The sequence below is a fragment of the Lates calcarifer genome, linkage group LG8 (assembly GCF_001640805.2).
Source record: "Lates calcarifer isolate ASB-BC8 linkage group LG8, TLL_Latcal_v3, whole genome shotgun sequence".
Classification (NCBI taxonomy): domain Eukaryota; kingdom Metazoa; phylum Chordata; class Actinopteri; family Centropomidae; genus Lates; species Lates calcarifer.
In genome coordinates, this window is record NC_066840.1 from 10,428,183 (window position 1) to 10,454,972 (window position 26,790).

A 26,790-nucleotide genomic window follows, 5' to 3' on the forward strand; every position below is an offset into this window, starting at 1 on the left:
ATTCACAGGCATAACTGAGGTGTCTGTGTGTGCAACATGATGCAGATCACACACTGTTCTCCGCCCCAGGAACTATCACAAGCCCTGTAATGAACACCACAAGCCAAACGCGGCCAATCTTGGCACGCGGCTGCCCCGTCTATTAAAGTGAGCATCCCCCACCGACACAGGGGGCTGCTGCGGGGCTCAGGGCTGGACGTCCCAACCCCACTGATCTGCTGAGTGTTGAGTCCCTCACTGTTACAGTATGGGCCCTACACAGGATTAGGGGCCATAATCCCCCTCCGCATAGAAAAAGACACACACACATACACTCTGCCAGAAGCATCACAAGCAGAAGGACAATGAGGTTTCACAAGCAGTCAGTCAAACTTAGACTGGGACTTTTACATGACCTTTAGTGCGTTGCTTGTTTTGTTTATGTGTTCTGGTTAAGTGGAACTTATGCTTTTAAGAACAGACACAGGTACCTGGAGGACAGGAGCACTCTGGGCTGACGTCCCTCGCTGTACGCACTTTCGGCATCAGCACCACCACCTTCTGCAGACACACACCGAGCAAATTCCAGTATAAGATAAGATTCACAGTCCCCACTACACATAGATGCAGTGTATTCTTGATGCAAAGCAGTGTAAGTCAAAGGGGTGAGTGGAGGTGGAAGTCTGAGTGAGTCTTGTTGGCTACAGCATTTAAATGCATCAAGAAATAAAATGAACAAATGGACACCATTACACAAAAATTCACAGATTGGAATGAGATTAAAATAATCTCAGCGGCAACCAATATCAATTATGAGATCACAGTCTTTCTCTCATTACATGTAGCTCTAGAATTAAAGGAGTTTCCTCAATTTCTTTCCCACGTGATTAAATTATAGGTTGATGTCTATAATCAGTGGTTATGTCACTCTATAAAGAGCTTTAACTGCAAACTAATTGGCCAGCTGCATGCATGGTTGATCCCTAAGGTCATGCATTAAAATGGTATTGATTTTAGAGGGAATCATAATGAGAACAGTTACCAAAAGGTGCCAAGTCTGTGCGTTTGCTAACTTTACCGCATGTGTTTCGACGCACACAGGAGGTTCATGCAACCAACATATGTGTTTATCAACAAGTGGTTTTAATTAAATCCACAACAGGCGACATGTACCTCTTCCACGAGCTTCCCTATTGAGGTGCTCAGCTCAGGAATTAGGGTCCCATCCTCGTTTAGAAAAGCCCGGTGCGGCGGGTGGGAAATGGAAGCCTTGCCCATCTCCTTCTGCAGTCGGTTCTCCAGCTGGAAGGTCTTGAAGCTCATCAGAAGACACACGGTGATGGAGCTCAGGGACATTAGCAAGCACAGGGCGATGGGGAAACCTGGCAGCCACCGGTGGACCGCAGACTTGGGGGCACATTGACACACCGGCTTACTTTCCCCGACAGAGTCTCTGCTGGCTGTATCCATGCTGAAAATCCTGCTTCAAAGCTCTCTTGATGAAAAGAAAATGACCAAAATAACTTTGTTTTGTTGATGTGGTTCTGCAACCAATTTGTACTCAGCCTCTGACTAAGCTTCGATCTTTACAAACTCACAACACCCAGCTCCAGCACACTAAGGCTCAGGGTTCAAAGCGCTGTCTCAAATTAGTGTCGGAAACAAGAGGCAGCGACAGTGAGCACCGGGTTTACGCCACGCACAGATGAGAGCGATCTGGATGCCAACCAGAGAAGAAGAAGAAGCGCCTCCTGACTTGCAGGCTAGTTGTTTCCTGTTGGGGAGTATCTACACGGATGCGCAAGTGCAACTACCAATGAGTCCAATTGTTTGCCTCCCTAAAAGTTGCACATTCTACTAGTTGAGATGCGCCCGCCCTGCTGACCACGTGGGAGGCTGCAGATTGACAGCTGTTAGAGTTTGGCTTGGTCAACTTCTGATCACTCTCTAGGACCTCAGTTTATTATGGTAGAGTCCGAGCAGCTGCTATTATTTTCACCATAATTTAAAAACCAAATCGAGTCGACTGACATTTATATGAACAACTGGATGATGGCCATGTTCCTTGTTAGTGCAATAAATTTTGAAATTTGCTGAGTAACAAATAAAATGCAGAGTCAAGTCTAGAGTAATGTCGCCGTATATTTTTCCAATAAGGAGCTCATATCGCGCGCAATATCGTGCGGTACTCCTCATTTAAGAGTCATAATTCACAGTCAGTCGTCTTATAAACTGTCAGGGCAGTTTACCGCATACTGATGTTCCCACGTTCACGCTCGCTACTTGGGACAGCTTGAGTAACGAGGATCCTGTAACTGTGTTCTGAAGTCTAATGATACCACTTGTTGTCGGACCAACTGTTAAATCTCACCAGTGTCGTGTCAATGCAGTTTGGATCGTTTAATGGATCGATTTCTTTGTGGTTCGCATCAAGGAGGCTCAAGTCTCACAACATGGAAATCTTCAGAAGTAAATCAGGATGAGAAAATTTTCCTACATTACAAAGCTGTAGTATTTAAACTTTAGATTGAGGTTAATGCTCTGAGGGCTCCACCATCGGTGATTTTTAGTCCATCACTGATTTTCAGTCGTTCAGCAGTGATACGAAAGGTCTTTACTGCCACCCTGTGGTTTGACGCAGCTACTGCAGCACATTTAACACTGCTCAATCACTGACCTGTGTAAACACAAGTCACACTGCTGTCGTCTGTTCAAGTTTATTGAGAAAAATATACATGATAATGCAAAAGTGACATAACCAGTGAAAAAAGAAATGTCTGAACAAATTCTATATACAAGAGTTTCCTGCCTTTTTTCTTCTTTTTTTTTACACCTACAATGCTGATTAATTATTACCAGTGAGACTGATGGAGGATTATGCATTTCTCAGTCTATTACGTGGCCTGTCACCTGGTTGACAATGCACATACAGAACATGGACAAAACTGGACTAATCAGGTTTAAAAGGAAAAACAGTACTTGTTCAGAAGCTACACTTTAAATTACAATGGCAAATAAATAGATATAATTTTGGGGGAATCATTCCATCAAAACATGCCACAGATGAAAACAGAAATTAAGGATGCGTGAGATGAAGAAACACACTGGCTTAGGGACATGACACAGTAAAGCAGGGCAGTGGACTGATACAGTCAGTTAAAGTACACCTCTCCTGGAGAGTCAGGAAGTAGAGGCTAGCACCAAGCACCATGATAAATGTCATGGTGACAGCCAGGCCGTGACTGCTGTTACAGGTCAGAAGTTTACAGGTTCAGGGTTTCAGTCTTTGTTGCTGCTGCCGCCACTGCTGCTGCTGCTGCTCCTTCTGCTGCTGCTTTTACTGCTCCTTCTGCTGCTTTTGCTGCTGCTACTGTAGTAGCAGGAGAAGAAGGGGTGTCGGAGAGCCTGTTCAAGACTGAGGCGCTTAGCTGGGTCATACTCCATCATCTTCTCTATCAGGTCAAACAGCTTCTGGTGATCTTCACCCTTAGACATCATGTAATGCTGGTGGGAGAAAGACAATTGTTAACCAGTCTCATTAGAAATATGCTAGTACTCTGCATACTCTGGAGTTATTTTGTGACAAATAGCTGAGCACAGTAGTAATAAATTAGGAATCCTGTTCTTATTGTAAAGTTGTGGGCTTTGTACAGAGTTGAGAACAAAACTGTGACGACTCATGTACTGATGGCCAAGTGTTTTTATTTAATAACACTCCAACAGTGACTGTATGTGGCTGTCTCAAGCTTTGTTCCTTTTACCTTGAGGGGTTTAAAGTGTTTCCTCACGTATCGTCCAGAAGAACTGTGCACATCCCAGTCCAGCTTGCACCGGTGAACATACCGCCGTTTCCTACACATCACATAATTTTTTCTGAAATTAGTGCATGATTACAAAATTAAAACAATCAATTAACACTGTCATGCTCAAGTTAGAGGGATCATAACAACCGGTCTTGAAAATTCTTCCATGACTGTTTCACAGGATGAGAACCGTTAATAAGAAGAGTGTGAATGGGTGAACTCTTACTTGGTTTTCTGCAGGAGGTCTGTGGGAATGGGGCCCAGGACTCTCTCCATCATAGCAAGGTGCTCCTTACTATCGTGGGTCTGAATAAGAGAACAATATAACCCAGTTTTAATAAATGCTATGGTAGAGGTCACAAGTGTTAATGATCCCATTGTGCTTTCTACTGGCAACTAACCTGGAAGAGAGTTGATCCAAGGTAGTACTCAATGAGTATACAGCCGACACTCCAGACATCACAGGAATGGTCCCAGCCCAGATCTGAAAGAGACAACATTAACTAAGCAACAAGTCACCAAAAAAAGAATCTGCCCAAACCTTAAGTGCAGTGCATTAAAACAGCCACTTACCTAAAATGACCTCAGGAGCACGGTAGTGGCGTGTTGACACCACAGAGGTGTGGTGCTCATGTTCATATGTGGCGTTACCAAAGTCCACAATTTTCACATCTGGGTTTTTCAATGTTCGTTCATCTCGTTTCTGTGGACACCAAAAACAAACAATCATTTACTCATATAGCTACTGGCACAAACAAGGAGTTTTAAACTTTTGCAGGTATACATTTTTTATTTTAAATATTTAAGATGCATACTTTTTCAGGATTGTACTCCATGTCATAGTCTGAATCAATGAAAAGAATATTCTCAGGCTTCAGATCTGTGTGAGTCAGCTTGTTCTTGTGCAGAACTGAAAGAGAAGGCCACATACATTTTAATTTGAATGTTTTTTGACAAACATACTGCATTCTCTGTGCACGTGTCTAGTACTCACATCGAACAGCTCGGATGATCTGGTATGCCATGTGTCTGATATGTTCAATGGGGAAAGGCTGGAAGTTGTTCTCCTTGAGGAAATCATAGGTGCTGAGGCCAAGCAGCTCAAAGGCAATGCAAATGTGACCATGGTAGTCAAACCAGTCCAGCATGTGCACACATGCACTAAAGGGGAGGAAAGGTGAAGTGGATGCAAAATAAGTTTCTTGATTGGCAAATTCTGAACATATTATCATATGTGATGACTGTCAGGATTATCAGACTATTGTAGTATGAAATTAATATGGATTTACTTACTATCTCCTCTCAGAGTCAAGGGACTTCAACTGTTCAAGCACCTCTACCTCTGACATAGCTGCCTCACGGTAGCGGTCTATGTTTTTAATGATCTTCAGAGCCACTCGAGCTCCATCACTGGAAATAGACAAATATTTTTAATATCAAATGAGAGAAAGAAGAGAAAAATATAAAAACATTCAGAATGCTCAACCATGGGAAATATCTATACTTACTTAGAGTGATCAATGCATTCAACGACCTTCCCAAAGGCACCCTCTCCTAGAGTACACACAATCTCATCTACAGAAAATAAAGAGCTGAAGTTAGAAACACAGTAGTGACAAAGTGAAACACTGTCCTTTGGTTGGTTCACTGCCTGATGTTACATTGCTGTTTAGATACACTACTATAATAGGCTTCAACACTGGCATACAACGCTATGCTAAATATGTTACACTGACAAGCAATATCTAACCAAAAAAAAAAAAAGGTCTATTGGCCCAAATATTTCATCCTCTAAATTAATGTTTGGAAATAAAAACCAGACAACAAGAGAGTGAGAGGCACAAACTGTGAACAACATTAGAAAAAAAAAAAGGTATATATTCTATACATCTCGCTCTCAGCATGTCTCCACTGTGATAGATGAGGTGACCCTCGTCATCATCCTCAACACTCCTGGATCTTTTCCTGCTCCTGCGGTGATGGCTCCTCCTCTGCACCGGAACCGCCGCAATCCGCCATCACATCAATAACCCATCAGTCAGCCAGCACCAGGCCACCACAATGCGACATCGTCATTCATTCAACCAGGCCAAGGGGGGGAGGTGTAGGGGTGGATAGATTCGGCCCGTTCAGTAACACCGCCAGGCGAATGGACGGAAGGACGGAGCAGCAAATTCAAATTCAGCCCCGTCAGAGAAATTGGGCGCCAGCCACCACATAGTGTGTGTTACAGAAGAAAAACATGGCAACAAGATTTTCAGATGAGAGACTTTCTCAGAGTAGTACAGAAAAAAAGTGAACTTGAGTGATTACAGTCTTTCTAAATGTAGTTCTTTGTAACTCTTTACTATCACGTCCCATAACTGCCCCCTAAGATTTTTCAGCACAAATACTGGGTCCACTTTTCTCTTGAAAATCTATAAACACTCACAATCCCTTACTTCCTGAGCCCCTAAGTCCCCTAGTTGTCATTACTGGAAATCATGCTTAACAGTGACGTGTAGGACACACACAGAGATACAGAGAGACAAAGAGATCGGTGTTAAGCAATGGCTAAACACCAGTGATAATGACCCTTTCGATCTGGTGGTATAGACAGGGGAGGGGCGGGTAGAGAGGAGAAGGAGGTTCCCGTACCGAGGATGACCTGTGGCGAGAGTGGCTACGTCTGCGCCGTCTATCTTTGTGCCTGTGGCTGCTTCGCCTGCTGCGACCACTCCGACCACTACGCCCCGATGACTTGCTGTAGTGATGCCAGTCAAGGTCTCTGTCCTTGCAGGTGGCTTCGCGACTGTCCTCCTCACAGGCCATGTCAAAACTGTGGTTGCGGGTGTACCCTTCCCTTGAGTCCAGCCTCTGGTTCAAACTGCGGGTCTCCAGGTAGTGCCTGCAATCAAAGAAAAAAAGAACACACACAGGTCAATAACAAAGACCAGAGTGTAGGTCAGGTCAGGAGAAGACCAGTTCCTTGTCTGTGATCACACTCTAAAGTGCAGCATGGATATGATGGTGCTAATGGACCGCCTATTGCCTGACACTCTATCCCCTGAGCCTTTTATGTAACATTTGTAATTAGCAACATACTGATTTACAGCTACCAAACACCAAACATCCTGTTCAATGAGAGGGCGCAGTTCAGAAAGCATTTTATTGAAGGATTATCACTGTCCAACAAATATTTCTAGGATGCCATCATATAATGCCACAGTTTTGGGCAGTTTTAACATTTATATATAGTCTCCCTGGCAACCCAAAGCAAGTTTTCCATAAAACTCATTCACCTTGACAGAGAGCCACATTGGCAGGATTAACGTGTGAGGAATGAATGTTGCTGAAAGCTTTTCGGCACAACCTGATGGAGCGTAATACGATATGTGATTCTACACCTGCAGATCTTGGTATGCAAGAAGTTATCACCTACGTGAGTCCACCTCTGCCAATATAAAATGCAGAGATCTCAAGCGACATTTGCTTATTCCGTACATAAAAATTCCTATAGCCCTCCAATGGTTTCTTATATGTGCATTGCTCTGAAACATCCAAATGTTCACTCAAAATGTTTCCAATCACACCCACCCTACAGGCCATTTTAGCACCTAAGAATCTAAAAAAGACCAAGAAACCCCAAGGGCCCTAGCACCCTGGTGGTGTCAGTTATCTTCCAGGAAGAAGTCTGCCTCTCTACAGGATTAAAATTAGAGTAGATCTGATGGCCCATGGAGTTACATCTAATGTAACCCCATGGGCAATCATACACACCCACAAAAAGCTAGAATTGCATAACATATAAACACTGCACATAACTTCACTAGACAGACTGAAATTGTAAACTAACTAGATTATCATTTAAGGACAATTCATTAAGAAAGGGTCATTTAAAAATATCTATCTGATGCACCATTAAGAATACAGACACTGAAAATTATGCATACATAAGAGTTGTGTTCTGCAATTCACACACAATTTTTGGTATGGAGCACATGAGTTGTTTACAAATCAGGAGCCTTATTAGTTTTACTGGAAGGTAAATTGCAAAACACAGCAACCCAAGCCGCAGTCTGACACTTAGTGACATTATAAATTGGCTTATAAAGGTTAACAGGGTGTAGTCTCACTATTTTTAGAAATCTTAACTGACACACATTTGTAAGTAGTTTCTCCCCAAATGAACTAGTATCAATGCTCCCATTTCTTGTGTTAGAAATCTGGCTTAAATTGGGTTCATAAATTGTTAGAGACCAGGTTGAAGATAAAAGATGCTTTAAAAAAATAAATAATAATAAAAAAAACTCTGATCCTAATTCTAACATTTTTTTGTGTATAGGTTGTAATGTGGTTGAACAACTTTCCTACAAAATATAAATATAATGTGAACTCATATAATACATCCAATTTTGAGCATATGTCAGATTTATCTTAACACTGTACTGCTCTTACATATGCTACAGCTATTAATATACTGTTCAACTTTGATAGAAACATGTACCTTAAGAGACCAAAATCCTAAGAAGGTCTTACATTGTGCACAACAAATACTAGAGAGATATTTACCCATCATGGATCTTGTGGTGACGGTGAGTTCTTCTGGACTTATTTTCTCTTTCACTGCTGTGTGAATCTCGTTTCTTTCGCTTACGACACTCCATTCTCTCTTCCCAGCTGTACTCATCAAGCCAGACACCTGGGGAACGCATTCGCTTAGAGTGGCGCATCTGGAAAACAAAGGGGGGGGAAAAAAAAAAAAAGAGTCAAAATGTCATAACCTGGATACCCACTTAATCCTAAAAGACATTACTTTCAGTTATTGATCAATAATTGCAGTTATTAAATCTATGGTTTCAGGTACAACATAATATAGGTTTGTTTCTATTGAGACCCCTCTCCCGTTGCAAGACAGCCAGTGCTCTGCATTACATGCATCTGAAGCTAGCCAAAACAGAGCTGTAACATTAAGGCCAAAGAGTAAATGTTAAGCATTATCAAAAATCAAAAACTTGGTAGGTTTGAAGACTGGACAGTAACTGGCTGCAATGTTGATAATTACATCAACCATGTCGATTCGTCTTACCAGTCAGTTGCAATAAAAAAAATGACAAACTTTCTCTGACAGCAGCTATTATATTTGGACAGCTCTTATCTCTATCATTGTAAATGTAATATCTATATGTTTAGGACTTCTACATAGACAGAGACGCCATTTCTAAGAGTTACAAGGGACTCTGAAAACACGTTACGGATTAGACCAAAAATTACTTACAAATTAAATGATTATTCGAGAAAGCAACAAGTTATACAACAAAAATTGTATAAAGTTGCAGGTCTCAAGCCACATCAAAACAATAGCTACCACACCGTACCTGCGTGGCTAACTGTAGGAAATTGGTAATGTGCAATACAACATCTGCAACGGTCAGCCAAGGTTAATAATCACGAAAAGGCTAACAGAGCTCAACTTATTTAGTCAGCCTAGCCATGACATTTATTCAATCACTCTTTGAGCATTTAACTTATTCATTCATTCATATATATATATATAAATTTTTTTGGGCGGGGGGGGGGGGTGTTAACGTATCCTCAACGTTTCCGAAACGATTTGATGAACTGAATTGTTCAGGCCTGCAACGGATTGACATCGACCACATCAACTACCCACTGTTTCACACTGATACATTTACATATGGGAACTTGCAATTCAAAATACAGTTATGTGTTGTCTACTAACTACAGGTAAATGCATAAAGCGAGTTTTAGCTTGTTCTCAATATCAAAGCCCACCGAGCGCTAAGCACAGCAATTATTAGCCACCCACGTTACGTCCGTTAGCATAACTTATAACATTGAATAAAGTGCATTATAGTGGGACAACCAATTCTGTAAGTGTTGACTGTCACCGTTACAGAAAGTTGAGGCCCGATTTGCAACCTTAATATCCCATGAAACATATTTTTGCGGTCAGACAAACATATGCCTTGTTGGCGAGACGTCGAATATCGGAGAAGCTAACTGGCTAACTATAGCTAATATTTGTTATACGTTAAACTTACTAAAAACATACTAAATGGTACGTGGCTATGATCCAAGAATTGGTCTTACCTTCCTGTAACAATCCTGGCAATCGAAACAATAGGTTTATCGGCTGGGTAAAAACAAAATAAGAACAAAGAAAGTGGAAAATGCCTACAACAACTCGTCTTCAAAGATGGCGACCTTCTCGAGAATCCGATAGAACGTTCTTTAACACATTCCATGACGCAACGTACAATAACGACGCCCACTTACTTTAGTGAAAATGGAGTAGTGATGTCCTGAGTTCAGCCTTTCAGGTAGTCAAGTCAAGTCAATTTGGTTATAGAGCACATTTAATTGTGCTTTACAAAAAGAATAAATGATGGGATTATTTGATTCATTATTACAGTCGAAGAAAAACACAAGAATTATCAAGTAAAAACATAGATAAATAAGAAGTTATAAGTAAATTCATACAAGTATAGAATATCCTGATAAAATCATAACGCACAGCATTTCACAAACAAGTAAGTTTTTATTGTCATTGTAGTTAAACAACGAAATTTGTTTGGTAGCTCACAGAGACCAGTGGAAAAAAAAGAAGAAAAAAAAAGAAAATATATAAATGTAAGTATTAAAAATACACAAATACAATTACCAGATAGTGCAGTGCAACAGGTATTCCACAGTAAAAACAGTGCATATAAAATATACAAATAAAATGACAAACAAACGAATAAAATATAGCTACAATCAGGTAGCTCTCCTTTTCAGACTGCATGTATGTGTGTACATGTACTGTACTGTACAACAAGACTGTGTCCTAAATTGCTTTCCAGAGCAACAGTATAATAACATTGAAGCTGTCAGTAGATTCTGATCTACTGAAAAAGTTCCAGACAAACCCCTCTGACATTTTCTAATACATTTTGTTGCAATTTTTAAATAAAAGTTAAATTGAACTAACTGTATTATCTGTAATACTTACAATTTGTATAAAAACTAATCCATGTACGTGAGGCCATAGATGGAGTAGTGGTTAAGGTAATCAATAACCATGTAACAAATGCATTAATATTTTCATTTCCCTCCTCTGCTGTATTTATTTTTTTATATCATATTTTATTTTTATATGCCTTTTTTTGCAACATAGTTTAGCAAATGTTAAGATTCTTTCTGATCACACTGAGAAAAATGAGCTTCTATTATGTTAATATTATTGTGCGTTTGGTAAATTATTATATCTGCAAAACTGGTACGTTAAGAAAGGCTTCTGACATTACATTGGAAAAAACATCTGAATCTGTGAAATATAAAACAACTTATAGACGTTGACGTTTTATTACGTTCTTAACTGCCTGTAAGACTACACTGAGGGCAAAAATCCCCCAATAAGTTCCGTATGAATTATGGGTAAAAACATGTCTACCCGTTGTTCTCATTCTGAGGACAACCTTACTCCAATGTGAAAAACATTCATAACTGTATTTCTGGATACCTAGCTACCAAACAGTGGACATTGTCGGTTTAAACATTAAGTCTGAAGATGTCGGAAAATACCGAGAAGGAAAGCGTCTCCGGAAATGGGCTCACCATTCCCAGAGAAGTGATGACTGAAATGCTGGCGAAGAATTTCGACAGACTGCCTGACATTGATAAAAAATTCTTTAAATACGGAAACTTGTATCTGGGGGGAAACGCGGCTTTCGCAGGATTGATATCCAACAGCTTATACCGCAGAACCCTGAACATCTCAAAGGGGTTCATCGCCTCCAGCCTGCCGACGGCCGCGCTGCCCTTCCTGGTAACAGCTGGCCTGTACAACGTGCTGGTGTCCGATTCTCTAGTGTCCAGTGGCCTCAACTGTCCCACCTGTGCCATGACACGAGGTGCGCTTGTCGGTGTGGTCGGCGGCGGTGGGTACCCCATCCTCCTGGCCTTAGCCGTGAATATCTTCCTTGCGGCCAGGCTCAACACAGCGCCAATGCCAGAGAGGGGCAACGTGCTCCGGCACTGGGTGGACGTATCCAGACCGATCCTGAGACAAATGAGGCCGGTACTGTTACTCCAAGCCATCTTCGGCACCTACCTGGGCTCCAGGGACTTCGAGACGTACACCAAACTGGCCCGTGTAACATTTAGCTCAGGTGGAGAGGAGCTAGAGACTAAAGACTAAAACGTCCTTAACTGAACCGTAAATTAACCACGTTATTTGTATTGAGCTTCCACCATTTCATATGGAATATGCCTGTGATGTTTTCCCCAGAAATAAAATTAACTATGTGCGCTGTATCATTGCTAGTATGACAAAAACTGCATAAATGTACTGCTTTTAAAACTCAGTTTCATGCGTTAAGAGATAAATTAAAAATCTGAATCAGTCTTAAAGTCATTTGTAAATCAAAATAACACACATCTACTGGTCCCAGCTTCTCAGATGCGCATTTATTGCTTATCACCTCTCAAATTCACTATCTTCATACTTTTGACAGTCGGTTGGACAAAACAAGCCATTTATAGAGGTTGCCTTGGGCTCTGGGAAATAGAGTTGGGCATTTTTTTGTGATTTGATGTAAACAAAAATAATGAACTGATCAATTAAAAAAAATGGAAGTGTATTCTGTGGGGGAAATAACTTGGTTGTAGCTATTTTAAAGATAGTGTTTAACGTGGGATTACAATTGGCTCTGTTGATCGCCTGAGTGTAGTTGTGCTTGGATTGCAGATGCTGTAATGAGCTCATCCAAGCATCTGCCTTTTCTCAGCCTTCAGCATTCTGCATTTAAAAAAAAACCTAATCAAACACTAAAAAAATGTTCAAAAGCAAGTGAGATGGTTTCCAATGAAACATCAGGGCTCCTGCATTATTATGAAAACCAAGATTGAATTTAAGTCAGCAATGCTTTGATCAAGCTGCAAACCATGAATAGGCAGGAAAATGCACTGTCATAAACAAAATCAACTGCTGACATTCATCTGACCACAGTTTACTTTTATTAAGGCTTCTAAGGAACTAGTCACAACAGTGATGTTGAAGCCAAACTTGTGTCTGCTTGGTCTCAATAACCATAAATACACTGATTGCGCTCAACTCCTTGAACCTCACCCAGGGTTTATGTGTGTGTAAGTGAAAACATGGACATGGCAGTGCAATGATACCATTAAAAAGAGCAGAACTGATGTCCTGGAGGCGACTATCATTGAAAACAGACGTTCAATACAGGCAATGTTTTATTAAAACGTGTTGTCACCTTGAATGGCAAGTTTGACATCACATCTCTGGTCTACTGTCTTAAACTTGTCTTGGGGTGCGTTGGGGGGGGGGTACAAGAAAAGCAAGTTTATTGATGACAAATGAGGGAGAATAAAAGTCAGTCTGTTATTAAGAGGGAAAGGTGCTTCTTAAGAGAAAACACTGACATCAATCAATTATAGCAAACTGAATAAGACTTTTTTAAAAAGGTTATAATTAATTACACAGTTCCCACTCCCTCCCCATATCCTTCCTCTCCTACCACCCTCCCTCACCCCACCCTCAAAAATGGCTCCCGAATCACAACAAAACTGCCAAAAAAAACAAAGCTCAGTGACGATCCCACAAAACGATAAACAACACATTTCAAGTCAGAGGAACCTGATTTATCATGACAACCAGTGATTCATATGGCACAAGTTTCCCTCTTTTTCCCACTTTTTTCTTTTAGACAGACAAAAGTCTCCACTTCATCATCATGGATACGTTTAATGCCCCTTTAAAAACACCTGTCATAGCATGCCATTGGACTTCATATTCAGTAAAGGAAAGTTACAATAAAAACTATACATCTGTCAGCACAGAAATCTCCATAAATATACCAGACAACTGAACGTCAGTCAGAGAAAACTTCCTGAAGAGCAGAAAGATGAGGGGTAAATGTAACCTGTACACAATCTACACCTGGCCTGGCTCCTGCTGTGACCGTTAAGCTATACTGTAGTTTTCTTGCATTAATGGCACAATACATTTTAAAGGAGTAAACACTTTTTAAAACAGTCCATACACCCCCCCCCCCCCCTTGTCCAACACTGTCCCAAAATAAAATACAATAAATAAAGAATACAAGAAGAGATGGCCAGTAAACAGGTTTCTCCAGTCACTCTCATGCAAAAACCAGACAGTGACTGTTTGAACAGACATGAATGCATGAGCACAATCGCACATGTTAAAGTACACGTGAGATGAACTGGTAAAATGCTCAAGGCATGTCATCTTCTGTCGTCCCAGATATACACAGTTGGCGTTCCTTCAGTAGACCTATAAAATTTGACAGCTGATACGGGCTAGCCAGCGCCCTTCACATCATTGTAAGTTTCATAGTTACAGTACATTACAAGTAAAGGAAAAAAAAAGTTAAATTAAATATCTAGACAAGGCTTTGGACCAGAAGGGGAAGAGAAAGAGAGAGAGAAGTAGGGAGAGGAGCAAATACAAAAACAACTATAGCATCAGTAGGAATTTCATTTTATAAAGTGGTTTTCCCTGTAACTGTACTCTCTATAGTAGTAAACATACTTTCACAGAGTAAACACACATCGAAGGGACGGGGGAAGGAGAGAGGCTGTATCCCTCTCCGACATACTGTACCTCATCGCTGATATGCTGCAAAGGCATTTTACTCCAGTTTCCTTAGCTTAACATTTTTGATTCACTTTTTTTTTAAAAACATATTCTTGTTTTTATTTTTTTTAACACTCTTCTTGATGAATCCTGTTCATCGTGTTGCTTGTTTTGTTTTTTATCTCTTAATTTCTTCATAGAAAAACACCTAAGTACCAGCTAGGTTCCTTCACAGTTCATTTTAGTGCAATGAGAACACACGCTCCCTCGCTGGTGGGAGGGTTAGCTGCCGTCAGTGCCTCATGTCTTCCCCAGAACGTTAGACCTGACGGGAAGAGGAGAGATGATGAAGGACGGTGCGTCATTTTTACACTTGGTAGCATCTTTCGTTTCACTCGTATTATCTCACCTGAGTGCTTTCCATCTGTCCTTCTCTACCTGGTTCTCTGGACTCTCACTCTCATAGGATGCAAGGTAGAGTCCTGGGGAAGGAATAAGAAAAGAAATTGATTGGTGAAGAGAGTGAGTTTTGTCAGATATCACAGTCTATAAGGAAAATTCTTGGTTCTCACCGTCCTCACTGAAGATTGGAGCAGTGTGGAGGTAGTGTAGGATGGCCCGATCCTCCTCAAATGGACACTCCACCTGTTTCCATGTCATGAATTCGCCGACCTGTCGTGCCAGCTCCACAAATTTCTAAAACAAAAACTGCACTAAGTATATATTTTTACGATGGTTAAATGCAACAAGGTCGGGAAAAAAGATTACAACCTCACCTCAAAGTTAACGTGTCCATTGGGCAGCCGATTGGCACATCCTTCATTCAGGAAATAAATGTCTTTGATCAGCAGACTGAAGAATGGAATTACGATCTTAGGAGGGAAAACAGACAAGGAGATACATAAAATATTGGCGTGAAGATGAAAACAAATAACTGGATCAGTGTCAGCATGCTTTCAGAATAATAGTGGCAAGGTGCTGTCAAGCCTTACCCTTTCTCTGTTGCTGTTGGCAGTCCGAGAGCGATGGGCGGCCCCCCTCAGGGCGGTCCTGTAGTTGTAAAAATTTCCTGTAGGATCCATCTGATGCTGTCAGAGCAAACGGCAACAAGCAACGTACTGTCAGCTTCATGTTATTACCTGTTTGGTACTTCTCAGTCAATGAATGGCTACATTGTGTTTACCTCCAGAATGAAGAACTTGGCAGTCTTGGCTTTGCCCCAAGTCTTCTTCAGCCTCGACACGGGGCTCATGTTCATACCAGCTGTGGGAGGAAATAGATTTTAACTATTAATGCCAAGCCAGGCAGAACAAATCTCTGTGATAATACTCTCATGTGTAGCACAATTAGACTCACAGATGATGGCCATGAGGGAGTTGAAGTTTCCGATGTTGAAACACTCCCTGGCAACATCAATGAAGAACTCTATCACCTGGGCTCTTTGTTTCTTCTTCGCTGGCTGCAAAAAGGAGACAAGGTTTTTATTTCATTTTTACTTAGAATGTTCTCTCTTTCTACAGAAACAGGCAAAAACGGTTAAACAATCCTTCTTAGTGAGAGTGAAGTAACTCAATGTAACCATTAGGGGGCAGTGACACGCTGTAAGAACTAAACTGCTTTTATCTGTGGTCCTTTTATTTGTTTACAAGAATGAAATGCCACTAAAATTTGAAGTTATTCCAGAAATTATTATGTAAAATTCAAAATCATTGAATGACATTTCAGAATTTTCAGCTTTGTGTTTCAGTAATAAATGTCCACACCACAGGCACACTATGCACTACTATAAAGTCTTTCTAACGTCTCCCGATTCATTTTCATGTCTGCTTAATGATTTAAGTGCTTTTCATCGATGCCTGTCCTATTTTGTGAACATTATCAGTGTTCCTCATGCTATTCATTCTCTTAGTTTTTGACATAATGAGTAGGTTTTCACACTGTCCATTTGCCTCTAAAGTCTAATGTCAGAAAAATGAGTACCTGGTGTACCAGCATTTGCCACTCACCATGCAGATCTCAGTGGCCACCAGGTAACACAGTCTGTTGAACCACCTGACATAAGCCTCCAGGTTGGTGGTTTTCTTCTTTTGGTCACTGAAGCATGGCTGCTCATGATAAACACAACGCACGAATAGAGACACAAGTAAGTATAGGAAGCATAGGGAATTACACTGATCCTAATTAGCTTCCTAACTACAAGCTTGCCCCTCCATGTAAGTGTAAATGACAAAGAGAGTGAGGTGAGAGCAGAAATAACACGATCAATGGGTAAAAAGAAAAAAAAAAACATAGGGCAAGGGCAGATGGAGAGAAGACGAGAGAGAGGCAGCAACTAAATACGAAGAAAAACCAGAGTGGACGAGTGACAGTGGAAGAGGAGAGTGAAAGCATTCAACAGTTACGCTGAAGCACTTGTGTGCGCTTGCCTCAGCTTGTGATTTTACACTGCTGTGCTGTTTGTGACCTCTTCACTCTCTGACTTCTGTTTTGCCCCTTAACCAGCAAATCCAATACAATACACAAGGCCTTTTACGCTATCTACTGACGTCTATTCTTCAGGATTCCACATCAAAACAAAACAGAAAACAGGAAAATGCTGTGTGCATGCTGTGTTTGTGCTGGCCTGAGGACAGGCTATGGGTTTCCACTGATATGGCAAAACATTACACAAAACTAATTTTAGAATTCATAGTGGAATGAGTAAAGGTTTACCTGTGTTCCATCTAGCGGGTCTTTCTGAACAAAGGCCTGGACAAACTCCTCTGGACCAATATGACTCAAATGTTCCTGGAAAACACACACACACAACACACAAAGAGAGGGAGAGAGATACCCCACACACAGATGGGGGGTAGTCCCATTAATAATTCTTTCATTTCAGTAATGGAAGGCAATCAATAAAGGGAAGTAATGACTCATTGACGTGACTCAGTGGAATCATATTTCCTCAAAGTGACACTTGAGACAATATTCGCTTCTATTAAAAGACAACTATGTAGTCACATACATGTGCAAATCAAAATGACTCATTAGACCCTCCTCAACTCGTGATATAATCCAAAAACAATGTTGCACACAGACACACAATACACAAACACACAGTTTAGTTTAATAGAAAGCAGAACGTCAAATAGTTTTAAATCAGAATTAGCATGTGCTAAACCTACAATAGCTATATTAAAGTGCAGTATATGTGCACTGTACATGCCTTTCAGTCTTCCTCTGTGTGTGTGTGTGTGTGTGTGTGTGTGTGTGTGTGCGTGTGTGTGTGCGCCAGAGTGTGAAGCTGTCAGGTCACATATATCCACACTGGTTTTATCCCCTTTGTTTGAAGCCCCAGGCACATCACTGACTTCTGGGGTGATGTCACCACTCAGACAAGGGTACAAGCTTACTCAGGCACACATACACACACACAGACACACACACATACAGAAACAGTACCACCCCCAGATACACGTGCCCACATCAAGACACACATGAATAGACTGAAGGCACCATGCATGCAATGTGAGGGACACTGCAGAGATCCTTTTGTTCATGTATGTTTCGTTGCATTATTCCCTTTGTTCTTATTTCTGGTACACTGGGTGGGGAGCAGTTAGGAATAGCTGATGAGTGATAATCAAGGTTATACTTCAGCAATCTTCAAAATGCTACAAGATCAGTGTTAAATGCTTCTGCCAGTTTTAGTTTGCTATCATACCTCCTACTGTTTTTCCTTTGTTCTTTCAGAGTTTCATTTCTATCACCCTCATATCTGTTTCTACTCCCTCCATCTCCTCCTTTGATGTCTCTTATCCCATGCTTACGTCCTTGCCATAGACTAAATCTCCACCCGTGCTTCACCATCCTTAGCCCCCCCCCTTCCCAATCAAACATCCTCTCCTCCTCGTCCATCCTTGTTACTATCTCCTACCCTGACCTCTGTCTAACCCACGCGTCACCGCCCCCCTCCTCTCCTCACCAGCTCCACGTGGGTGAGCTGCTGTGCCAGTGTGTACGGGTCGTTGCAGATGGAGAGCATGTCCTTCTGGATGGGCGGAGGCTTGGTCTTGAAGGCCACCAGCTTGTCAGAGATGGAGGAGGCATTGAGGGAGACCTTGACGATGCTCTCTTCCCCCTGGCTCATCAGGGCCAGCCTCTGGCTGAGCTTCTGCAGCACTTGGTTCAGGGTTTTCCAGTACGCCTGCAGAGGAGAGCAGAGGGGAGGGGAAGGGAAAAGAGAAGAGGTGCTGTCAATGATGACTTTAATGAATAATTTATTAATGCTTGATAGATCAGTAATAGGCATAAATCAAACACACTTCCGGGTTGCCAGGTTGAGAGCCAATATATAAGTGCTCAATTCTCCTCCAAAGTATCCTTACTTTGTCATAAATATCAGTTAGTCAACAACACATTGTTATTGGCAAGGATGCAGTCCTCTACCAGAAATCCAACCAATATCACTCATGATTTATTAAATGAATTACAAAAAAAGAAAAGAAAAGTAAGAACAACTTGACCAGCAGAGATCAGAAAATATTTCCCATGAAGTTATCCTTCAAGTCAGTGTTGGTTCACCACTTAGCAACCCAAAGGTTAGCTGTATTTATTCATTAGTTATAGTGAACTAACAATAAACAATCTTACTGCACATAAAATACATATAACAATGCATTTGTGCAATAACATGTCCCATGGAAATCTAAGTAGACTGTATAAACTGTCTCAATATGTGTTTGAGGTATTTCTATTTGATGCTACTTTATGCTTTAACTCCACTATATCTCAATGTGAAATATTGAACATTTAATTCACTCAATTTATCTCACAGCTATGCTAAGTAGTTACTTTGCAGATTCATATTTTATACAAAACATCATCAGCCTCTATAATATGATGATTTGTTGACTAAAGTGCCCTCCAATATATACAGTAGAACAAGTACCTCGACCAACGAGAATGGTAAAATGCTGCTTACACTTCAAAGCATCTGTATAATAACCAAATAATGTAACAGCATAAAACTCAGTCCTGGACCAAACTGCATACTGAGTACTTTTACTTTTGCTACTATAAGTTCATTTTACCAATAATACTTATGTACTTTTGCTTAAGCACAAATCTAAATTTACTCTGGTATTGACACTTGATAGTGTCATAGCTTTAGCCGGATGTCTTTGTTTAGCTGTATGTCTGAAACATCCATCCTGTAAACTTGCCCTATGCACTGTGTGTGAGCATTTAAGAGCTATTGGGAATGAATACATTACTGGCAATTTATAAACTCTTTATATGTGTAAATCAGTACTTCATTAACTACATCACTGTGAGGCTGGTTGCTGAAAACCTTTAATCTCTAAAACATTAAGATTTAAAAACAACGTCTTTATTTTTAGCACAAAGGCAGTGCATTCTGACACTATCTAATGGCGTTTGAGAGGATTTAATGAACTCAAGAGTTAAGAGTACAACACGTTTTCAAATTTTTCACACAACAGCGGCGATGTGCACTGTGTCCAGGAATGTGTGTTTCTGTGCCCCTCCCTGCAGATGACTGGTCACAGAGGCTGTGAGGTCAGTCTGTCTCACAAATGACCCAGAGCCACGGCTCCCACATGTATGCACACACACATGCACACATACACACACACATGCTGTAGACAGCCAGCTGCAAATAGCAGCACATTCATCACCACCTGCCCTTCCCTTCTTCCTGTCCTCTCTTCACCTCCCTCCATATTTTCTAGTCTTCCACTGACTCCATCATCCCCCTTCTCCACCTTCTCCTCTGCACTCTGTGCCCCTGTATCCCATCCCCCCATTTTGTCCATCCATCTCCCTCCCTCTATTTTCCCTGGAGGCTGCAGATAGAGCCACTCCTCTAATATCCTTCCTTCCTCTCTCTCCTCTCCTGTAATGTAAGATTGTGTAACGCCGAGCTGTGGCTGATCACCCTACACTGACACTCTGACATCACCCCACACCACAGTGGTAGTGATGATAATTGAATTTTGTTCCCCATCAGAGCATTTCTCACTGCAGCTATGGCTTATAAGGGCTATAATGGCCGCAACAACAGTGTGGCTCAAAATCACAAATTGCCACCCTGTAGAAACCGATATTACTGATGTTATTCTTTTTGAAGACATAGCATCCTTCCAACACTGGAAGAAGAAAATAATTTCTGTCTTTGGTGAAGCTGACTGGTCTGTCTGACATTAATATGAATACAGTTCCATGTCATTAGTGTACCTCATCACATGGAGCTATCCTGTGGATGATGTCTTTGAGGTGCCCGACCATCTTATCATCCCTGAAGTCGGATGGAAATGTCTCTGTCCATTCTGTCAGCAGCTGCAGGATCTTGGGACCAAACTTGCGCACTTTTGCCTGTATTTGAAGAAGCAAAAGAGGTTTACCACAGTCTGGATTTGTGACTCTATCAGCAAAACAAAACACTAAGTCAGCAGTTTGTCAATTTGTCAAACAAACTGAGTGGTTATTGCTTACATGCGGAACACAAGCATGTCTGTGTGTTCATTCTGTACCTGCCTGTGTTCCTGTTTATTAGCTTGTAGGTCTGCGTACAAGAGTTATGTGTTTGTGTGTGGTGCAGTGCTGACCGTATCGAGTGGGCTCTGATCCAGCTGCTGCTGTTTGATGCACAGCTCACACACCCTGGCCAGCAGCTCCGGAGGAGCAATGAACAGACGAGCACTCAGCAAGAAGGTAAACACATAGGCTTTCTGTCAAAGGACAGAAGGAGACATTCGTTAAGACACAGCTGCTGCATCAATAAAACACTGTGGCTTTCTGTAATTAAAGGCAGCGGAACAGCACTTTAAACAGAGACATGGGGCTAATAATCTAATTGGCACTACTATCATTACAACTATAAACTGAAATGGACTTTCTGATGGGAATAATGAACAGTAGAGTAACAGTGGTACATTTTCTGTTTACCTCAGGGTAGTAATCGGCAGTGGGCACCAGATTCTGGATAAGAGTGTCCAGGGAGGCAGAAGTGATCGGGGGCCCGTCGGCCAGGCAGGCCCCAGGCCCTGGGCCCTCTTGTGGGGCCTCCTCCTCCTCCCCAGGCTCAGCACAGGCCAGATGAGGGCTGAAGCCACTGGGAGTGGTGAACATGGTGCCTGAGCACACAGTCTGGGGCATTCCTGTCTAAAATACAAATGGAACAGAAAAAATACTGTCAGCAGTATATAGACAGAATGAGGAAGAGGAAGATGTTTGGGTTTTCTGAAATAGAGACTAAATGCATATTTTCTCTCACTGTGTCTCTGGATATAGTGGTAGTAGTGATATGGGACGGAGGCCTAAGAATGGCTCACTAAAAAGATCTCTGACATACTGTCACCTGTAAGATGTTATGTTCATGACAAATAGAAAGTCCATGAGGGCTTGTATGTGCATGACACAATAAACAATACAAGTAAATAACCAGCAAACTAAGACATCATTCAGTCTTTCCCAATCTCACTGCAGCTGATCTACTAGGCCTCTATTTTAGCCTGGATTAACACACTTCTCTGCCTCTTTTTTCTAGCCTAAATTCTCTAACATACTTATTCTCCCTCTTTTCTCAGTCTTCTGTTAACCGTCCCAGTGTATCATCTCCTATTCACTCTCATTCTTCACAGCAACGCACTCCTTTCCAACAGATGACCCGCTGCTGTTGTTGGGGGATACGGAACACCCCCCACACCCCCGCTAACAGCTGCCCCCGTCTCCCACATCGACAAGACAGAGGAGAGAATTAAAATGTGGGTCACCCAGTCGCCGTGGAGACTGTTGCTGCCCGAAAGCGATCGTGTGTCCTCTATCTTTCCCTTTAAGAAAGCTTTGGGTTGCCCATTTTAAAAATTTCTTCCCTCAATGGACCAACAATGCAGCTGTAGTGGAAAGGAGCACTTACTGTGCTATACACGCTAGAGTAGAGATACTACGGAAACAGAGAGTACTGTGATCCCCAGGGAGCAATTATCACCATCACTTATCATCACCTTAATGTCATCTGTATGTAACTGATAAACCAGAGAGACCCCTCCTTCATTAAAAAGTTTTAAAGACTCCCAGTCTTGCTGACCAAACCTGGTGACTACTTCTACCTGAAACATTTGTCATCACCAAGGGCAACTGCATTCTCTGCGTGCCTTCAGGCATGTTCAGTGGCACAAAACCCATCTGCCAGCAGGAGTCACAAGAAAGGCCGCAAACCCACATGCTAACAGTGAGACCTTGAGCAACACCCAGGAAGTTATCTCTTATGTAAACATGCTATATTCTTCCTGCTGTTTGTTGCTCAGACAACAGCCAACGCTGGGGCAAAATGAGTACACACAAATATACACTCCAGCTTTCCTAGAATTACAGACCAGAGCACACCAAAAACTGATGCCATTTCGGAGCAGTTAAGAGTTGAAAGAAAATCTGAGAACTGGCAGTGCCATGACATGTACCACACCAGCTATCATCCTAGATCACTGGAGGAAACTTAGGAATGAGCTGGGGTTTGCTGCATTCGTTTCATCCTCTAGTGACCTTCAGGCGCCACCATCACCATCAACAAAGCCCCACACCCCGCCTGTCAGCCACCTCGATGAACCAGTGCCTCTAGTCCTTGGGGTGAAAGGTCGAGCACACACAGCCGCCATGCAGGGAAGAAGCTCATGTCTCAAGTTTCCTGTGTGCCAGGTTCAGTTTCCCTTTGTTCTCCATGTTCTCCCTACACATGAGCATTTATTCATGTGCCTGCACACACCTAGACACAAATACACATAGACAGGCACACAAAAGGCTGGGGGATGGGGAGACGGTCTTTCTGCAAAGGCGTTTTTACAGCCTTCCTTCCTACTTACACCACCACTGACACCCACAGCCACATCTCTCAGAATATATGTTGTGGTTAAAGGGGGCCCGGCATCTTCTTGTCTGCTTCTCGAAACAGAGCTATAATCATGGCTCCCCATTGCACACTGCTCTGTGATACACTGACAACAGCCTGTGAGAGACAAAAAGCAGATGATACTCAGGACATCTGAGCTGTTTCAATCTGAATACTGAAACTACATGCCATAATTGATGAGGAAAATTAATGCATAAACAAATAACTTATATCTGTGTCTCTCACTGCCCTGGACTTGTAGGAGCTGTTAAATGGTCTATTTTTGTAGAGTTAGACGTGATCATGGAGCCTCAGTTGAAAAATATTGCTACCAAATGCAGCTCTAAAAGGTCCTTAATATAACATTTCAGCTGTTTTTCTCCAACTGTCACTGTCTAGATTAGGTTCCATAAGGGGCAAGCCTTGTGTGTCCTCGCAGTGAATTCCTCTTGATTGGATAACAACACTCAGCCACAGAGAAGACGTGCCCTGATAAACAGAGAAATAGACAAATCCAGAGAGCCTATATAAGCTTTGTGGTAACAGGAAGGTTCCTCTTTTATGTTAGGACTGACAGGAAGACAAAGTCTGCTCAGTTCTAGGAGTCTGTGCGACCAAATCCAGGAGTTAATCTGCAAGTCATGTCATGCACACACACACATACACTTCTGTCTCTGTGTTTGTATTCATATATGTACGGGAGTGACTGTGAGTTTTATTCTACGTGATCACACTGTCAATGATTTCCTCTATCGCTTGTGATAATCTTCATTCTCCCCATTTCTCCCCATTGCTTCCTCCTCTGCTCTCCCCTCCTCTCCTCGCCCTCCACAGCATTTCTCAGGCTCTGATACATCATTTCATCATGGCTCTGCGTCTCTCTCAGTCAGTGGCTCACAGTCTCCAGCATGTGAACAAAAGGTCAGTCAGGTAATTCCTCTACAGATGTGTACATTGAATTACACACTAGTCCTGAGCGTCCGTGTACGAAATCAATCACGCTAAACGACAGTTGCTGGCTGATGTAAGACAGCCATATCGCATTGGCTTTTAGGTACTTCTGTATTAGTGAGGGCCAAGTTGGATATTGAAGTTTTGCAGTGTCAGTGTTGATAGTGGCGTTACAATTACTCTGACACAGCATAGAAAAATGTAGTTTAACAGTAAGAACAGGAAAGTCAACAAACTGACTCAATAATGTCAGTGACACAGCAATATACAATAACATTAGCCACTACGCTATTGGTCATACCAGACCAACTACGGTTGTATGAGCAAAACCCTTAACTGACTGATTATAGGTGAGTGTTATTGCTCATAAGCTACTGGTTTCATTTCTTTTTTAAAAAGTTGCATAGTCTCTCTTTAAAGTTAAAATCTGCATGATCCTGTTGTCTGAGTTTTTTTTTTAATCATCTGATGACATCTCTATATCGAGGTGACAAACGCAAACCAAAACAGATACCTACTTCCTTTAAAATGTCAGAGATTACATCTTTTTACAACCACTTTTATTATATTACAACCATACTGCTTACACCACTCTTTTCCTCCAGTGTGACCAAAAAGTCATCCACAGCTGTTCTCTATGTATAACTTGTTTCCGTACCTCATGATACACCCAGCTCCCTCTGTGCCCGTCAAACTGCATCAACGCTGCATGAAAAAACACATCGAGAAACAGGCAGCTAAGAACAGGTGAGTGTAGTGGTGTGTGCTCTAATCCCCCCCGAGATCTCCAGCAGCCAGCCAACGGCAGCCCTGCACTCTGTCTAGACAGCTGGGGGAGTGTCATTGTTCGTGGCCCTTGCAGCGTTTGTGGGTGTGTGGGTGTGTGTTGTCTTGTGATTCTGTCAGTCTGTTATCGCTGCCATCAGGGGATCTGCCTGCTTTGTTCTATCATGATTAACAGAATGGCACTGTCTAGGGACACACAATCTTTATCAGCACCCTTGACTGTCTGGCTGTGTAATGTGCATGTATGTGTGTGTGTGTGTGTGTGTCTGTGTATGTATGTACGTGTGGTGTGTGTTGATGAAACAATGGCATTCCTGAGACAACTATGAATCCTGCCTCACCACTTTGTTAATCTCTGTTTAAAGTAGTCATCTCCATTTTGGTCTCTGTAAAAACCTGTTTCACCACATTAATAGTATTACTCACACCTACCTGTGTGTGTGTGTGTGTGTGTGTGTGTGTGTGTGTGTGTGTGTGTGTGTGTGTGTGTGTGTGTGTGTGTGTGTGTGTGTGTGTTGAGGTGAGTGGTGACACAGCTGCTGACAAATCAGTTCTGGCACTAAGGAGTTAATGGATGAGAACAGACAGCATCACAGACTGCTCTCCATTAAGACTGAAGAGGCTTATTCAGACCAAATCAAACCACCGTCTGACCTCTACCATTAAGGAGTCGAGGGTCAAAGGTGAAAGGTTAAGGTTTCATGGTGGGGGCAGATGGAGTACAGTAGCAGCTTTGTTGGCATCCAAAGTCACTTTGGGGGTCGTTCCTGTGATAATGCTCTGCTGCCTGGCTCAGTTTCAAGGCTACATATAGGCTTTGTCTGCAGTTGGGGACATTTTAAAAAAGATCTTCGACAGAAAGACTTTAAAAGATCATTTTATGCCTCCACAGCTGACTTTGATTCATCGGCACTGCTGGCCGTGTCTATTCATCATCGCCCCATATGAACGTTAAGGACAAGTCACTTGACTACAGGTCTACATCCAAGACCAACCTGCTTTTTATAGTAGCATTGATAAGCAGTATCTTTTCATAAGGACACTAAATGATGCAGTTTCTGGGTTCGGACAAGAATGCGCTGCATTTCTGATACATAACTTTGAAATACTGACGAATAGAAAAAAAATCTTCACACAAAGTCTCATATTTTCAAATCCCCAAACTCTACCTGAACTATTGTACCAACCCATAAACAGCATTTTTATATTTGTCCAGCACTATTCTTCCCCAGGCTTGAATAAGTCCCAGACAATTGTGTTTGTCAAAGTTGTTTTCATGTTCTTGAGGACAACGCTGATACAAAAAGGCCAATTCAATCTATTCCTGCAGCAGCAGACCTTACCCACCTGATAAGTGCTTTGATATTTTTGATGACAAGCTTAATCAGGTGTGCTGCTGGGCGAAAAGATCAAATATATGAAGTGGAGGTTGGTATCCTATTGCTTCCCAGGAAATATCAAAATGTAAAATAATTTGATTTACTGTGCTACATTTTGCAGTATTTAGCAGTTTTTAAGGTACTTTTTGCACTCTCTGATGACACTGCTCATATCTAATTGACTGAAAGAAAGAACAGTAAGAATACGTCATATCGATACTGAAAAACACCACAAAGCAGGAGTGATTGCACTTCAAGATGTGATGCAATGCTATTCTTAGAGGAGCAGCACATTGTCAAAGGTGAGCACAGCAAATATCCGGCTGGGGTATTGCAGCAACGCTTTGTTTTGTTTCTGTAGCTGCTTCCTGATCTAAGAGATCACAGTTAAAGAGAGGT

The 26,790-nt window shown here is 41.9% G+C and overlaps 4 protein-coding genes across 7 annotated transcripts in view; 1 reads left to right on the forward strand and 3 right to left on the reverse strand.

The window, feature by feature from the left end:
- col23a1a (collagen type XXIII alpha 1 chain a) overlaps positions 1-2,544 on the reverse strand; it is a 114,794-nt gene extending 112,250 nt beyond the window's left edge. Inside the window, exons 1-2 of the mRNA XM_051072238.1 lie at positions 1,153-2,544; positions 471-540 (exon numbers count right to left, since the gene is read on the reverse strand). Of these exons, the coding sequence (XP_050928195.1) occupies positions 471-540; positions 1,153-1,449 (367 nt within the window). The 5' untranslated portion in view covers positions 1,450-2,544. The remainder of the gene's footprint in view (positions 1-470; positions 541-1,152) is intronic.
- A 136-nt stretch (positions 2,545-2,680) lies between these two features.
- clk4a (CDC-like kinase 4a) lies at positions 2,681-10,036 on the reverse strand. Of its 2 annotated transcripts, XM_018699497.2 has the most exons (13): positions 9,876-10,036; positions 8,334-8,494; positions 6,420-6,669; positions 5,671-5,773; positions 5,291-5,357; positions 5,076-5,192; positions 4,777-4,943; positions 4,598-4,692; positions 4,356-4,485; positions 4,184-4,266; positions 4,009-4,088; positions 3,741-3,831; positions 2,681-3,483 (listed from the first exon to the last, which is right to left on the reverse strand). In XM_018699497.2, the coding sequence occupies exons 2-13, from the start codon at positions 8,492-8,494 to the stop codon at positions 3,259-3,261; spliced, it is 1,569 nt and encodes a 522-aa protein (XP_018555013.1). In that variant the 5' UTR covers positions 9,876-10,036; the 3' UTR covers positions 2,681-3,258. The 2 variants fall into 2 exon arrangements, with proteins under 2 accessions (XP_018555013.1, XP_018555014.1); XM_018699498.2 differs by lacking the exons at positions 5,671-5,773; positions 8,334-8,494; positions 9,876-10,036 and having other exon boundaries at positions 6,420-6,566.
- Positions 10,037-11,173: 1,137 nt separating this feature from the next.
- Positions 11,174-12,126, forward strand: tmem126a (transmembrane protein 126A). Its single transcript, XM_018699505.2, has one exon. It carries the CDS (start codon positions 11,335-11,337, stop codon positions 11,962-11,964), a length of 630 nt encoding a protein of 209 aa, XP_018555021.1. The 5' UTR covers positions 11,174-11,334; the 3' UTR covers positions 11,965-12,126.
- A 639-nt stretch (positions 12,127-12,765) lies between these two features.
- LOC108899197 (ras-GEF domain-containing family member 1C) overlaps positions 12,766-26,790 on the reverse strand; it is a 56,772-nt gene continuing 42,747 nt past the window's right edge. For all 3 annotated transcript variants that reach the window (XM_018699503.2, XM_018699501.2, XM_018699500.2), the window contains 13 exons: positions 21,337-21,552; positions 20,997-21,119; positions 20,626-20,763; positions 18,353-18,574; positions 17,098-17,172; positions 16,392-16,490; positions 15,742-15,844; positions 15,569-15,648; positions 15,378-15,473; positions 15,162-15,257; positions 14,958-15,081; positions 14,795-14,867; positions 12,766-14,710 (listed from right to left, as the gene is read on the reverse strand). In XM_018699503.2, the coding sequence (XP_018555019.1) occupies positions 14,686-14,710; positions 14,795-14,867; positions 14,958-15,081; positions 15,162-15,257; positions 15,378-15,473; positions 15,569-15,648; positions 15,742-15,844; positions 16,392-16,490; positions 17,098-17,172; positions 18,353-18,574; positions 20,626-20,763; positions 20,997-21,119; positions 21,337-21,546 (1,464 nt within the window). In that variant the 5' untranslated portion in view covers positions 21,547-21,552 and the 3' untranslated portion in view covers positions 12,766-14,685. The remainder of the gene's footprint in view (positions 14,711-14,794; positions 14,868-14,957; positions 15,082-15,161; positions 15,258-15,377; positions 15,474-15,568; positions 15,649-15,741; positions 15,845-16,391; positions 16,491-17,097; positions 17,173-18,352; positions 18,575-20,625; positions 20,764-20,996; positions 21,120-21,336; positions 21,553-26,790) is intronic.

Coding starts and splice junctions, on each gene's coding strand:
- clk4a (XM_018699497.2), bottom strand. CDS start 8,494: ATGCGCCACTCTAAGCGAATGCGTTCCCCAGGTGTCTGGCTTGATGAG. Junction 5,193..5,290: donor GAATGCATTGATCACTCTAA/GTAAGTATAGAT, acceptor GTCTATTTCCAG/TGATGGAGCTCGAGTGGCTC. Junction 4,944..5,075: donor CTTGACTCTGAGAGGAGATA/GTAAGTAAATCC, acceptor CCTCCCCTTTAG/TGCATGTGTGCACATGCTGG.
- tmem126a (XM_018699505.2), top strand. CDS start 11,335: ATGTCGGAAAATACCGAGAAGGAAAGCGTCTCCGGAAATGGGCTCACC.